Genomic DNA, 15,508 nt, shown 5'->3' with positions numbered 1-15,508 from the left:
GTGTTCATGTGTCGTATGCACGCTGATCTTCCCTTTCCTTCATGTTGCTGATCAGCAGCACGCAATGAACCATCTGTCGCAAAAGCGGCAACAAGGAAAAGGTACTGACGCTGGCTTTCACTGCCCCACTGCGCCCAGCCTTATCAGCCCCGGGTCGGTGGCGATGGGCAGAAAGGGGGTGCTGCAGCAGCGGCTAACGCAGATTGAGCGTGAAAAGGGAGCAAGTTGCAGCGCACTGCCGTCGATTGGCGATGCGAAGTCTTTGAACAAGGCGCGCCTCCACTCCGATGCGTACTCGGAGCGGGGCGGTAGCACCGTCACTGCGGACACCAACAACAACAACAACACCACCACCAATGTGACGGCGGAAGAGCAGCTGAAGCGGCGCCTGCAACTCACGCAGACAGTTGCAGCGCACCTCATGAAGGCTGCGCTCGATCGACAGTCTAATGTATTCCCAGTGGTCGTTAACGACCCCGAGACACGCGAGCCGCGGATGCTGCTGGAGAATGAGCGGCTCTTGCGGCCTGAAAAGCAACTTCTGTTGGCCCCATGCCTTGGTCTTGCCGCGGGGGCGAACGCGATGGGTGGCCACTCGCAGCGCTTTGCAACATCGCAGGACGAAGCAGCGCGGTGTATAGAAAAGGAGCGCGCGTCAAATCGTGTTCTCTTCTCGTGGTGGGAATCCCGCAATGCGTGTCGCCAGGACGAGGAGGAAATTGCTGCCGTCGAAGAGGAGCTGCGCAGTCCGCTCTGGAGCTGCTTCCGGCAGTCCCTCACAGAGGAAGAGGCGCAATGTCTGCTTGAGCTGAATAGCACGCAAGAACAGACAACATCGACTATGACAATGGGCAGCAAAAAGCCACTAGGTTCAGCGGCCACATTCGTGGTAGCTGATCGTGGCATTTCAATGCCTCTGGAACTCTATGAAAAATTATTTCAGAGTGTGATGGGGCGTGTGCATCGACGCTTTCTGACGCTGCTGCAGTGCGCAGGGAAGAGCACAAAGGACAGCATCGAAATGTCACTTGAGTCACGTGCACAGGGCACCAAGTATGTTCAATTCCTCCTCAAGTCGCAGGTAGAAATGGTGGAGGCGGGGGGAACACTCTCAGGCGCCGGCAACGACTTTACAGAAGTGTACCCGCCACTCGTTTCCCTGCCAGAGGAGCGGTGCTTCCGTCCACTTCTAGCCGCCGAAACGGCATTTGGCGTCGCCCTTCTCTGGCGAATTCTCGATCAGACAAAGCTGATTGTGCCAGGCATGGCTTGGGCACTGCAGTTGTACACCCGTTATGTGTTACCGCATGTATACGACAATTTCACCGCCCACGAGCGGCTCCTGCCGAAGGCTGGCGCTATCGGGGAGCAGGTCGAACAGCTACACGCGCTGCAGCTCAATGTTGTACGGCAACGTCACATGATGGCTGCAACTGCACAAGCAAAGGAAGATGTGCGATATTTAGAGGGCTTCATGAAAAGCTGGGCGTGGCGTACATGGCGGCACAGCGCTATAGAACAGAAGCGACGAGAGGTCACAAGATCGCTGTTGGAGAAGGCCTTTATTCGCTTCCACAATGTATTGCGCTTACGTAAGAGCTTCAGTGAGTGGCGCCTTACCGCGAAAGAGGGACGGTTTGCCGCACAGCTTAACACCATCGACGGCAAGTACAAAACTTTCCTCACCTCAGCACAGCACGCTGCCCGTGATATGCAGTTGTTTCCTGGGATCGATGACGGTTTGATGGAACCTGGTTCGAATATCATCGATAAGAACAAGTTTGTCGCTCTGAAACTCGCCGAGACGGCGCAGCATGTGAAGGCGAAGCAGAAGGCGTCTATTGTGGAGCCGCCGCCAACAGAGGGAGAAAATAAGAATAAGGAGAATGGCGAGAGCCAGTCAACGGTAAAGCGCAAATCGACGCGGAAATCTGTTCTCTGGGCGATGGCAAAGTCCGATCCGCTGCAAACACCAGCGCGGCAGCAGCAGCAGCAGCAACAGGAGGGGGGAGAAAACGAAGGCGACGCTGGGGCGGAAGCAGCTAGACTGACACCAAAGAACGATACGTTCATCACTTCCGTCAAGCACGCGAATGACGCTGAATACAGTGAGGCGACTCTGATGCAGAAACGCGCCATGGCGACCTTTGAGGACATGTTGCAGAAACTGCAGGAGGTGGAAACGATCAGTGGTTACCTGCGGCAGGAAATTGCAATACAGAATCGCATCATTCAGAAGCTGGAAAGGGAAAACAATAATATGAAAGACAAGATGGCAGACATCGAGGAGAGTTTACATACCTCTGAGAAGGGTCGGCTGCATTATTGTAACCTCCTTCAAGAGAGGGAGCTTGATGTGCGAGAGCTGGAGCGGCGCATTGTTCAGCTGAAGTCGCGTCTGCGTTGTCAGCGTCAGAGGCCTTGGCAACGCACCGTCATGCGTGTCATAGGGGAGCTGTGCGGTGCCTCAACCACCGTCTCAGAATATGCGGATGAGCGTCGTGTTGCCCGCAACATGCGGACCGCCAGCGCGAATGCAACAGCCGTGGCCAACGGCAGCAACAATAACAACGCTGCTACTGCTGCTTCTTCCATGCAGCCTTCAATGCCAAAGCGGGCGGGCTCTTCCGAACCGCATACGACAGCAACGTCAGCTGATGACCTCACGGAAGATGGGGAGGAGCGTGAGGGGTCAGCGCCGTTGTCCGAACTGGCGCCCGGGGCAGACGAGGAGCGGCTCTTTGGACAGATTGCCCCACTCGTTATCTCCTCCACGCGGTACATGCCAGATGCACATACGATCCTGCGTGATTGGGCGAACAACTGTCTGGAGGACTTAGAATCACTCGACGATCTGAAGGGTGGAGCGTTGTCAACTCGCTTTCACTCCTTCTCTGACGAGGTACGCAACGGTGTGCTTTTTAGTCGGCTGCTGTTCTACCTCGCGCTTCCTCGGTACCAGAACAAAACAGCTGTGGCGCAGACTGCAGCCGAAGGATTCAAGCGGAAAATGTCTACACATCTCGACTTCACCGAGCATCGGCAGCACCTACTCATGCAGCACAACGTTCAACTGGACAGTCCATTTCCAACCTACTCTGAATGCTTCGGTGATCTGCTAAACTTAAAGCCGTCGGGTCGCATGTCCTTGTTGCTGCAGTTCGCGACTGAGCTTATAGAGGGACAGGAGCAACTAGGGGATGAATGCATCCAGAAGCGTCTGGCCCGCATTCGCGATACGGCGCTGAAAGCGACTGAGATGGCAGCCCCGCAGGCAGTGGACCGTGTAGAGATGGAGGAAGTGATCGACTCCTACGCGCTGGCGCGAGGCGATCGCAGTGCATCGCTCACCTTTGTTGCCCTTCTGTACGTGCGCTTTGCTCACCCATTCAATCACAAGGCCAGGCAGAGCGCAATGATCGAGAGGGAGGCGATGATGTATCTCCTTAGCAATGGCACTTGCCTGTTGCAAGAGCACAACAGTGCAAGTCCAGCGACAGAAGGACGGGGTGAGGGGGATTCAGCAGATCAATCGCCAACAGAAGGTGGAGGAGAGCCTATCGCGCGGAAACTCCTCTCTCAGCTAGAGGAAGAGGATCACAGACCGTGGCAGCTCTTCTTAAAGTACTGCCAGCCAATTATAAGTACAATGGCACACCCCTTCATTCTGCGCGGCAATTTCTGGCCCAGCGTCGCATTTGACTCGCCTGACCTCGCGCGCATGCTTGGCGCACTTGGAATTGCCCTGCACCGCTCGTTGGAGCATCACCGTTGGCATATTATCATGTCGTGTCTTGTACCCGTGCACACTTACAGTGGGCTCAGCCGCGGCATCTTCACTGGGCGCCGCGCCTCCCCTACAGCTTTACAGGTCGGACTGGAGCGCGAGGGGGACTGGGCATTTGCGATGGAAATGCCATGTGTGCAGGCGGTGTTTGCTCAGCGTGAGGCGGCGATGCGCAGCGCCGTTGAAAAGGGAACGGTTGCAAATAACGGTACATGGAACGGTGACGAGTGGCGCAATGAGGGTTACTTCATTTCCATGGAGAAGTCACGGCTGATGACGGCATTCGGTATATGTGGCCACGACCTCCTGCAGCTCTTCCTACAACGCGGCAATCTCGCAGGCGCCTGTGCGATGCCGGCGCTCGATCTTGGCGCCTGGCGCCTGATATGGATGGATGTCGGCCTCGTTATTCCCGACGATACCGAAAAGTCGCGGCTAGACCTGGAACAGCTGACACGTATATTCTATGTTGTTGCGACCACAATGATGCAGGCTAGGCGGGAGACGAAGTTGCTGGAACAATACATTGACCCGTTAGGCTCTCAGTCATTACCACTCTTCGGCAGCGGGTTGTTCTACCCTGACTACCTTGCAGCAGTGGTGCTGCTAACGAGCGAGATGTTCCCACCGCTGGAGCAGGGCACAGACAATAGTGAAGGTCCTGAAAGCATCGTGTGGCTCGGCGACGCCCTCTCACGGCTCATGTTTGTGCATGTAGTGCCCAAGGTCATTGTTGCTGCGGCGGAGGAACCGTCAACAATGATGAAGAGCCTTCGGGAAAATGTCAAAACACATGATGTGATTTTGAAATATAACAAGGCTCTGTTGACTGTCTTCAACTCGTATTGCAAGGAAGTATGCGGTGCGTCAGGAATGGAGCGTGAGCAGCTATTACAGATGCTGCGTGATGCAATGCTGACGAGTACTGAGATTTCACAGAACTTGATCTACGATCTCTTCCAGCCCTTCAGCGTCACCAAGAACACAGGGGAAGCTAGCAAGGAGGACAAGCGGCGCGAGCAGGACGCACGACTACGCGACACGGCGGTACAGCGTCGCCGCGGCAATGTGAGTATTCTTGATCCCAACTCGGATCAGCCGCAGGCTTCAGGAAAACAGAAGGAGTACACTGTGCTGCTGTACGACGGCTTTGTTGACTTCCTCTGCGTGTTGTGTCATTTCAAGCAGCCGAATCCGCTTATTCCATTCCCCAACCGCCTGGACACGTTCCTGCGCCGCGGCTTGCTGCGCCCCCTGTCCCACCGCAATGATGCGCTGGCGAGCATTATAGCCTACGAGAGGCGGGAAACGAAAACTGAAATTTGACGAATTTGGAGCGATTACTTCAGTCCTCCTCTTCAGACGCGGCAACTGAAGACCTTTTTCGATGTAATTGACTTATTGCGTGTTTTTTTTTTCGTGGATGTGCGTTCTCCAAGAGTCTTGTTCTTCTTTTGTTGGAAAGAGAGTCATATTCATGTAGAATAAGCAGAGGGGGCGAATTGAGCGTACAGAGTTCTCACCTTCAGTTGCTTTCCCCTTGCTCGGCTCTTCTAGGAGCACTGGATAATGCTGGCTGCTCCGTATTGTCTTTATGCTTGCTCTTCTTCACCTTGTTTTCTATTTATTTTCTCGCGGATGACGAAGAAGAAAGAGGAGGGGAGCCGCGCACTCATGACGATCCTTTTGACGCCAGTTCCTTCAAACTCCTTCCGCTCGTGGAAAGTCATGGGTGGTGGTCTCGAGCAAGAGCTGTGCGTGCAGGAGCGCACCGCCGAGGGGCTCGCGAAGAACAAACGCTTAGGACACCGACTGTTGTACCGCCCCACAGACTTCACACGGTACCGTATCATCCACTCGCGCAACCCGGTGGATTATGACCCCAGTGCGGTGAAGCGAGACGCAGATCAAAAGGCTGAGGAAAGCGTGCTACGGGTGGTTTTGGCTGTTGCCGACAGTTTTGAGGAAATCATGGAAGATTGGGAAAAGGTTAGGGTGAACTGGGGAAAGTGCGTGCAAAATGGTTCCAGCACTTCAGAGGCACTGCCTGCTGTCTGTGGCACCTCGCTTACAGTAGAAAAACCAAAGGTGCCGTATCAATCGAACAGCGTTGAAACCTCCGCCGATCCGGCGGCAGGCAGCTGCAACGGAAACGCAACTGCATCCGATCACCTCGAGCTGACCCCCACGAAAAAGCAAATTTCAAGCAGGTCTCCACAAGAGTCACTGGACGCCTACGATTTGTGTCTTATTCGCATCATAGGTCTCTGGCAATGGCGGTGCCCAGTCGAGACACTTGTGTATATGGTGGTGGTAACACTTAGTTGGTGGTGTGGCGTGCTGTGCTGGCCAGTGTTGTGCCTCGTCACAATTTGTGCCGGGCTGCCGTGGCACGGGTGTCCTCTGAAGAGTGACGAGCAGGCGGAGGGGGCACGTACACTGCAGCAGCTTGAGGAGTTGTTAGGCTGGCGTAGCCCGCGCGGCGTGGTGTCGTCATTCGCCACAGTGGTGCTGCTGGAGTATGTCGCAGCGATGGCAAGACCGGGGTGGCGGTGGGCGCATGTAGTGGAGTGCGCCGTACCGCCCGTTCTGATCGTGTCGCTTTTGCACACCGGCCTGCGCCACCTGCAGCGGTGGGCAACGGCGTATTCGCAGCCCACCGCAACCGAGCCACCTGCTGTTAAAGTACTGGCCAACTCACTCCGACAATCCGGTACGAAGGAGGAGGAGGAGAAAACAGAGGAAGAAATCAAATCTGTCGTCGGGGATATTGCCGAAGCTCCGCTGTCTCCGCTAAATGCACGCGAGACGGCCCTCCGGGACGAAATTTCACCCGAAGGACCTTTCTCACTTATTGTTCGACTCCCCATTGAGTTCGCTGCGGAGTCAAGGGGTTGGGGAAAGCGCCATGTTCGGCAAGATGGCCTCGTGATTTGGGAAAAAACAAGCGAATACTCAAAGAATAAGGCGGTTCTTATTACAGGGAACGTCCTAAATGCGAACGTAGGTAGTTTGCAGGAGCTTCTCCTTGACGATCCTAATTTTGAGGACCGAAAGACAACCTATGCCTATAAATACGACAAACTGCTCTCTGGACGGGCACTTGTGAAAACTCTGGGTAGAAACGAGTTCATCGTGCTGACGCGCTACAGTTCCCCGGCTTGGGGCGCCGCACCGCGTGAAGTGCTGAGCTGCATCAGTACCGCCAACCTATTAACACCAGCACAGCAAGAAGCACTTGGATTGCGACAGGCTAGCAGTGCTAACGCACATGGAAGAGAATTGTTGGCCTTTGCGCAGTGTGGAATCCATTGCCCACAGGACGCCGTCTTGCTTCCACCTTCACTGGCTTCGCGCCAACACCAACGGGCGGTGGCACATATCTACCTCATCATGGGTCTTGAGGAGGCAGATGGATCTTTGACACTCCGCCTCTGTTTTGATGTAGACCCTGGAGGTCATGCTAGTAGTTTGCAGGCCTTTGCAAACAAGCAGCATATTTTAAAAGCTGCGGCCATCGCGAATCTCATCGCCGAAATCGGACCAAAGCCGAATAAGGTGCTCCCGTATGTCAATTCAAGGGACTTTTCCCCCCTTCTGTACCGTCAACCCTCTGTAGTGGGTGCAATGTCAAGTGTCAAGGCTGCAACAGGAGACCACAAGGAGGTAGCATCACCCACCCCGATTGTCACCACCACCAGCACCACCGCTCCACTAGCCAAAGGCACTGACCCAGAAGTTGCGAGGATAGCAAAACGTTTTGTTCAGGAACTCCTGCTGCTCGGGTGGGAGTTGCAATCAGACAAGAATGCTATCTCGCTTTGGACAACGAAGACGGCGTGGACTGACAAGAAAGCAGTGAAGACGGTCACTTTCGTCCCTGGTGTGGCACTGGGGGATGTAGATGTGGTCTTGAACGATCTGGGCCTTGCGGCAAAGCTGGACAAAAGCATCAAGAAGAAAACTGAGGTCAAAACAGTAACTGCGGCAGTCAAGGTGTTCCATACAACATTCCTTTCGCCCATGTGGGGCGTCGCCGCTCGCGACATGGTGACGCGCGTGGTCATGTCGTACTACCCGAGCCCGGCCGACTGTGCGACAATTGGTCTCCCTAGTGTGGACGAGGCGGTGCAACGGCCCATCTTCTTACACGTTGCAGAGGACGCTTCAGAGGAAGTGCCAAAGAGTAAGGAGTATCAAAGGGGTCGTGTGTTTTCGTTTGGTGTGCTGGCGGAGGAAGTCACTGAAGAAAATGGTGTCAAGGGTGTTAGGCTGACGCGGTGTGCGGCGGTTGACCCTGGTGGCTCTCTTCCCACCGCGATCGTTGACGCCGCGGTGACACTACAGATTGAAAATACCCTTCGGCTCGTGGAGATTATAAAGCAGCACGCGACTGCTACATCCAGCACTGGATAAGTTTGAGCTGCTGTGAATAGAGAAGCACGACGGGCTGTGTAACAACAGTAATGGGCACCACCACTGCCACCCTGGCTTTCCGTCTTTTTTTTCTTCGACGAAAGCATTGTATGCAGTGCGGTATCCTTCTTGTGTGATTCTGACAAGCTGTTTAATGATTCACGCTCTTCTGGTTGAAAAGGGAAGCATATGTGCGTTTCACTGTTTTTTAGTGTTAATATTACGCCTGTTTGATATTGTTTCATGCATTTTTCTATTTGTTTTGATCACGACACGGGAACTTCCCACTCCTTCTTACTGTTGAGTTATTCCCAGGTGTGTGTGTGTGTGTGAGAGAGAGAGAGAGAGAAACCCCAAAGACCGCTCTGTTTGTGGATGCTACTTCTCTCTGCTCATTTTTGTTTCTTTTCATGTCTTGTTTCTTCGTTGTTCTACGCCCCGCGTGACCAAAAACCAAAAAAAATGACAGGAAGAGACACACGCTGCAGGGCCGCCGCATTGCAGTGACGGGGTGGAAGTTCACCAACTGTATTCGTTCAGTAAGAGAGACGGGCGATTGCGCGGCAGCTGGGGCGGTGGGGTGGAAACTGGAGCGAGGAGGCTACCCGCCATCGAGTCGCCACAGAAGCGCGCACCACCATCCGCAAACAAAAAAAGGGGGAAGGCAAAAGCGAGCGGGCGCACGTACGCTAAATAAGGAAAAAAACGGGCCCTCCATCCCCTCCTCACTCCCACTCGTTTGGGTGAAGGGGGAGGCGGGGGGCGCTCCCTCGCGGGAGAAGCACCACATTCACCCAGAGAAGCCATACATAGAGAGAGAGAGAGAGAGCGACTATCGTACATAGAGTTGCCCTTGTAATAGACAGTGACGTTAATACCGTTAAGAAGAGAAGCAAAGTGGAATACACACAAAGTCTTTAAAGAACAAAAAAATCAAGGAAGAACGGTGTAATCGTGTGAAACATTACCATAGAGAGGAGGGGCGTTTGAGAGGTTTATGAAAAGCGGAAAGAGAGAAAAGAGAAAGAGAGCGATATACATAGGGACAGTGTTTTTATGGTTAGTTCGCCTTCGGCTGAGACGACCTTTGCAAGGCGCGTGGGTATCTTTGCGCACAATGCATCTCGTCGTTACCGTTGGGTAAACACGCTGCCGTCTGTCTTCATCCGCCGTGCTACAGCATTGCCGTCACTGTTGCATGCGTCGGAGTGTCTCGCTCCTGCCGCACTCCTCTCCGACGCCCCTCCTCTCACTAGTGGGGCGGTGGTGCACAACGCTGCCACCCCGGTGCGTGCGGTATTAGGGCTTGAGACTCATGCGACATGCTTCCGCTGGAGACGGCAGCCACAGTGGCAGGTTTCGATATCGAAGACGTCTGGCGGTGTACCGCTCTGCTATCAGAGCCGAGGTCTGACAACGACAGGAATCAGGGAGCCGGGCTGTCAAGAACCGGCGACCGCCGTTGTCTCTCGGCCGTTGCTAAAACCGACACAACAAGAACAGCATCAGCAACGAAAAAAGGATGGGCCGCGGCTGATATGCCAGGCCCGATGGTCGGAACGCCGTAAGGGTGGTGTAACAGCCGACGGCGAGAAAACGAAGAAGTGCGCCGAGGCTACCGGTTTAGTCACCACCTCAGGCGAAAAAGCCCTCCGGCCGCTGGGTGCCCACCGGCCCACTGAGACGAAGAAGAATTTTTCGCTGCAACAGCAACAGCAGCAACAACAACCACAACAGCCACCAATTGAGCAAAATGTTTACAACAACTTTGCCAAGGTGGGGATGGAAACAGCGACGCCTCCCCCACCATTCCCGCACACGGTGAGTGCCGTTGAGAAAGGAGGCAAGGATGACGGGCTGGTGTACAATGTCTTTACACACCGCGTGACGAAGTGCTCCGCTGCGAGTGTGCGCGCCCTGGCCACGCTTGGCATTGGCGTGCGCGACAACGCGCAGGAGCTCGATGTGGTGAATCCTGCCGCTCTCATGGAGTTGCGCGAGAAACTTATTCGTCGAGAAGTAAGCTGGCCGAAGTCGTGGCGGAACGCTCTCTTCCAGCAACTCCAGTACATCCTCCTGCGAGCGCCAAGCCAAGAGGAGGCGGTGACTGATGCCCGTAGCTTGCTGGAAACACAATACCAACGCGCTAAGAACAGGCGCGGTGTGGGGGTTGTGGCGCCTGGTAACGATGCCGATACCACAGATGGTGTGGCCCTATCTGACAGCGACAGCTTCAGTAGCGGGGTATCGTTCAAGGAACGGTTGCTAACGTATCGGGACTTGAATGAAGAACAGCAGCGTGTAGTGGATTTTGTTCTCAATGGCTACAATACGTACATAGGCGGTGGGGCTGGTACTGGGAAGTCGCTCTTGCTCCGGGTGATTAAGCAAGAGTTGGTGAGTCGAGGCCTCACTGTTGCCGTGACGGCTACAACGGGTATTGCAGCGGCACGCATTGATGGTGTAACGCTTCATCATTGCTTTGGGGTGAACATCTACGGTGAGACCACGCGACGGGCGGAGTTGAAAGCATTTGATGTAATCATCATCGACGAGGTTTCAATGCTTTCAAAGGAGATCTTTGAAACTCTCGAGTATCAGTTGCGTCGGGCAAACGGTGTGGATTTACCTTTTGGTGGTGTGCAGATGATACTGACGGGTGACTTTCTCCAACTCGGGGCGATTGCTTCGATGCCGATTGTGCACTCGGCCGTCTTCCGACGTCATTTTGCGATGCTCAAACTGCAGAAGGTTGTACGTCAATTGGGGAACGATACTTTCGTGCAGCAGCTCCAGGAACTACGGCGTGGTACGGTCCCGCACGATCTGCACGATACCATCACCTTCCTGTCGCCCAGCGACGGCGCCAAGGCTGTTGATAACGAGGAGAAAGGTGCGGTCAGGCTTCTCCCCACCAACAAGGAGGTTAACGCGGTCAACCAGGCCGAGTTGGATAGGCTGTCTGGTGAACCCGTCACATTCCCGGCACGACTGCAGCCCCCTGCCCTGTTGGGTCGCTGGACGGCAACACACATGCTGGAGATTCACCCTGGCGACCCGACATCAGTGGACGCCAAACAGTTAGCGGCAGCTCTGGAAAAGTATGTGCTGGAATTCGTAAATAATGTGCCTCATGCCTCACGCCTCACACTTTCGCTTTTGGGTCAGCGGTACATTGTCCTTTATAAGCTATTTGTGGACGCCTTTGCGTTTCGCGTGCGCATCCCACCTGAGATGGACGAGAAGGACGAACAGGGCCTTGCGTGCCATCTGCGCAGCTTGGAGTCATGGCTGCCGGCGCAGGGGCTGGGTGTGCGTCTGAGGGAAATCGTAGTGTTGCCGGACGGTCTGCACATGGACGTGGACGAGTACATTTTGACACGCTACGCGAACAACTCCCCCATGTCGTCGCCGCTGCAGCTGAAGAAGGGTGCCAAGGTGATGCTGCGCGTCAACCTCGCCCCAGGTCTCGTGAACGGTAGTCTTGGTGTTGTGGTTGGGTTTAAGGAGCTCCGTGCGGGGCAGCTACCGAGATATCTCACCACACCCGCACGCCTCGAGGCGGTCGAAAGTTACATTGAGTGTATGCAGTACGAGCACGGCTTCGCCACTGCTATTGTACCAGAGGTTGACTTTGGAGGAGGCAGGGTGATTGTCGTGCCACCAACGTTGTTTTCTGTGGGTGGATTGTCAAACACCAATCACTACCATATGGGAATCGTAGCGCTGCCGCTGACCCTGGCGTACGCATTTACGGTGCACAAGGTGCAGGGGCTGACGCTGGTGGGGCGTGTGCACCTCGAGCTCTCCCGCATGTGGCCCTGCGAGCACCTGCTGTACGTCGCCATGAGCCGCGTGCGGAACCCGGAGCAGCTGACAGTCTCATCCTTTCAGAATGACTTGGTTCGGTGCGCATCGGAGTGCCTCGTCTTTGACGACTCCTTGCCGCCTGTTGAGCGAGTGCGGGTTCTGCCGCACTTTTTCCAGGCTACATGGCATCGTGTACCAAGCAGGCGCAAGGCGGCTCTCCGACGGAAATTGAAGGACAAGGAGCTGCAGCAAAAGCATGATGAAAAGAATAGCGATGGGCAAAAGAGGACATTGAGAAAGCGTGTAAAGACTGTAAGCATGAGTCGTTGAGCACTGCACATATATATATATATATATATATATGCCTGGAGGGGAGGGGATGAACTCTTCTTTGAGTACGCTATTCGCGTTCCCCTTGCCGATTTTCAGTGTGCTGGTTGAGGGAAATATAGAACAACACTTCTTCCTTGTCGTCGTGATGACATGGAAAGAGAGTTCTTGTGTATACAATTGTAGGTTTTATACAATGAATGGCCATAGTCACTGGCATTGTTGATATACTCACTTATATGGGATCCATGTCTATAAGTTATGCTAGCACGTTGTGTACCTCCCTCATTCCTTGGCATTGTTTATCTCCCTGCTTTCCTTCTTTCGCTCTAACTTTTTTTTGTCCGTAATGGTTTGCCTTTCTTACAGGACTTAGAGTCCTCTTCGTAAAGGGACGGTAAGAGGTATTTAGAAGTACCAAGGGGAATTGCAAGTAGACAGTCTCTCTTCTTTTAAAAGACTTCTTTTGAACTCTGCTTCCTTTTCCACGCCGGCTCGTCTCCGCTGCGCAATGTTCCGCCGACTGCTGCCAACAGTGTTGAATGCGGGAGCCGTGTTTACAAGCACGATAGCAGGACATGTCGACCCCGTGTGCAATCGCCATCCAGTTGCAGCAACAACGTCACGCAGCTGTGGTGCACAACCGTTGCTCTGCGCACGGCGATTTGTGGGCGAAAAACGGTCGAAACCTGCGAAACGTGAAACCAAAAACGCCCAAAAACAGGCCGTTAAAACTAATGATGTTGCCGCTGCTACTGCTACTACTGATACCAACCGAAATTCCACAAGCGGTTTGGCGCTGCCACGGCCAACTATGCAGGGAGCTGTTACGCCACCGCTGCCAATTGCGAGGAATGAGACGGCGGAACCCAAGACAAAGTTGAATCGCATTCCGAAGCCGGACCTCGAGAAGCTGCCGCTGAATAGAAATGCCGCATCGCGTCCCTCTGAGTCAACATTAGTGTACAACGCACTCATTGGACGCATGACATCCGAGACGTCCCAATCAGTCGTGTGCCTGAAGAGCATAGGCTTCGGTGTCAACGCAAAACGGCAGGTGTACGTTGAGAAGCCAGAAGTACTTCATGAGCTCGCGCAGAAGATGCGGAACGGCACGGCGTCGCTGCCAACAAACTGGCCCATCTCCATCGTCCGGGCACTCGGCGTCATTCTGCGCAACCGTGCCATTGAAGATCCTGCAGGAGCGATCCAGCAGATGATTCAGGTGAAGATCAATAGTCTAGCGCAGAGCCGCTACGCCTCCATAACTAACACTGTCAGTGCGACAGAAACGTCGGCGTGCATGGATGGACTAGTGGACGACCTCAACGTGATGGAGCTCAACGACGAGCAGGAGCGGGTGATTGGGCTTGCCCTAAAAGGGCACATGCTGTACATTGGCGGTAGTGCTGGTACGGGGAAGACGGTGCTGTTGCGCGTGTTGAACCGGCGTCTGCAGGCGGAGCGGCTGCGTGTCGCGATGACGGCCACGACGGGGGTAGCTGGCTGCCACATTGGTGGATCTACTTTCCACCACGCGATGGGCGTTAGCTCGCAGGGGGGATTCATCCGCAAGAACCACCTCCTTGACTATGACGTCATTGTCATTGATGAGGTGTCGATGCTCTCGAAGAAAATGTTCGAAGAGTTCGACCGGGTCATGCGCGAAGAGGCAGGCACTCCAGACATCCCTTTTGGTGGGGTGCAGATCATCCTGTGCGGTGATTTCTTGCAGCTTGGCGTTATTAACGAGTCCTCCGTCATCGCGTCAGCGTTGTTCCAGGAGTGCTTTGTGAAGGTACGTCTCGAGACACTGGTGCGGCAGGCCTCGCACACTGTCTTCGCAGATGCCCTGCAAAGCATGCGTGTAGGTGTCGTTCCAGATGCCCTCATGAACTCGCTGCAGCAGCTGCCGCCTGGAACGATGGTGGAGTCCGCGGTGAATCTCCTTCCGACAAACAAGGAGGTGCACGCAGCGAATGAAAAGGAGCTAGAGCGACTCCCTGGAGAAACCGTCATGTTTGCCCCGGAAACAGGTATCACGTCTCTCAAGTGCGAAGCCACCGCAACCCTTCTCCTGCGTACTGATCCAAACTTCAATGAAGAAGAGTTCTCGAAGCATGTGCGCTCGTTGCTGCAGGCAACGCTAGACTTACCGAGCACCTCGTTACTCTGCTTGTACCGTGTGTATGAGGACGGCCACGCGATGCGGGTATGTCTCCCGCCGAGTGAGAGCGCCGCGTGGCGTGACGCCATGCGAGAGAGGTTCCTCGAGGTTGCTGGGCTTATCAACGACTTGGATCTCGGCGCCACAGTGACGGAGATTGTGCCAAACGGCGATGGTCTGCACACCCCTGAGACTGAGGAGTACCTGCAGAAACTGATGGTGAAGCACCCAATTGCGCAGCCAGTGACATTCAAGAAGGGATGCCGTGTTCTGCTGCGCTCGAACCTCACATCACGTTTGGTGAACGGTAGCATTGGCACGGTGGAAGACTTTGTAGAATGCAGCCTCGAGAACATTCCCGGATTCCTCCGCAGCGAGCGTGTAGACAACTGCGTGGAGCGTTACCGCATCTACTGCATGACGGAGTGTGGAATGCCGGTGCCACTTCTGCCTGTCGTGAAGTTCCACAGTGGTGAGACAGTCGTCGTGCCCCCGTGGGAGTTCACTGTTGGCGGCAGTCCCCTTACTCACTACTACAGCCTTAGCAGCGTGGCGTTGCCGCTGACCCTGGCGTACGCATTTACGGTGCACAAGGTGCAGGGGCTGACGCTGGTGGGGCGTGTGCACCTCGAGCTCTCCCGCATGTGGCCCTGCGAGCACCTGCTGTACGTCGCCATGAGCCGCGTGCGGAACCCGGAGCAGCTGACAGTCTCATCCTTTCAGAATGACTTGGTTCGGTGCGCATCGGAGTGCCTCGTCTTTGACGACTCCTTGCCGCCTGTTGAGCGAGTGCGGGTTCTGCCGCACTTTTTCCAGGCTACATGGCATCGTGTACCAAGCAGGCGCAAGGCGGCTCTCCGACGGAAATTGAAGGACAAGGAGCTGCAGCAAAAGCATGATGAAAAGAATAGCGATGGGCAAAAGAGGACATTGAGAAAGCGTGTAAAGACTGTAAGCATGAGTCGTTGAGCACTGCACATATATATATATATATATAT

The 15,508-nt window shown here is 54.6% G+C and overlaps 4 protein-coding genes across 4 annotated transcripts; all 4 read left to right on the top strand.

The window, feature by feature from the left end:
• Window positions 1–64: 64 nt before the first annotated feature.
• On the top strand, window positions 65–5,113 carry DQ04_00881030 (hypothetical protein; the record flags this gene model as incomplete). The annotated part of the gene is made up of 1 exon (XM_009309853.1): window positions 65–5,113. The coding sequence occupies one exon, from the start codon at window positions 65–67 to the stop codon at window positions 5,111–5,113; it is 5,049 nt and encodes a 1,682-aa protein (XP_009308128.1).
• A 348-nt stretch (window positions 5,114–5,461) lies between these two features.
• DQ04_00881020 (hypothetical protein) lies at window positions 5,462–8,203 on the top strand (the record flags this gene model as incomplete). Its single annotated transcript, XM_009309852.1, has 1 exon — window positions 5,462–8,203. One exon carries the CDS (start codon window positions 5,462–5,464, stop codon window positions 8,201–8,203), a length of 2,742 nt encoding a protein of 913 aa, XP_009308127.1.
• A 1,056-nt stretch (window positions 8,204–9,259) lies between these two features.
• On the top strand, window positions 9,260–12,343 carry DQ04_00881010 (PIF1 helicase-like protein; the record flags this gene model as incomplete). The annotated part of the gene is made up of 1 exon (XM_009309851.1): window positions 9,260–12,343. The coding sequence occupies one exon, from the start codon at window positions 9,260–9,262 to the stop codon at window positions 12,341–12,343; it is 3,084 nt and encodes a 1,027-aa protein (XP_009308126.1).
• Window positions 12,344–12,854: 511 nt separating this feature from the next.
• DQ04_00881000 (PIF1 helicase-like protein) lies at window positions 12,855–15,479 on the top strand (the record flags this gene model as incomplete). The annotated part of the gene is made up of 1 exon (XM_009309850.1): window positions 12,855–15,479. The coding sequence occupies one exon, from the start codon at window positions 12,855–12,857 to the stop codon at window positions 15,477–15,479; it is 2,625 nt and encodes an 874-aa protein (XP_009308125.1).
• Window positions 15,480–15,508: the final 29 nt, after the last annotated feature.

This window comes from Trypanosoma grayi, assembly GCF_000691245.1.
Source record: "Trypanosoma grayi strain ANR4 Tgr_88_V1, whole genome shotgun sequence".
NCBI classification, from domain to species: Eukaryota; Euglenozoa; class Kinetoplastea; order Trypanosomatida; family Trypanosomatidae; genus Trypanosoma; species Trypanosoma grayi.
This window is presented reverse-complemented; position numbering and strand designations above follow the sequence as displayed.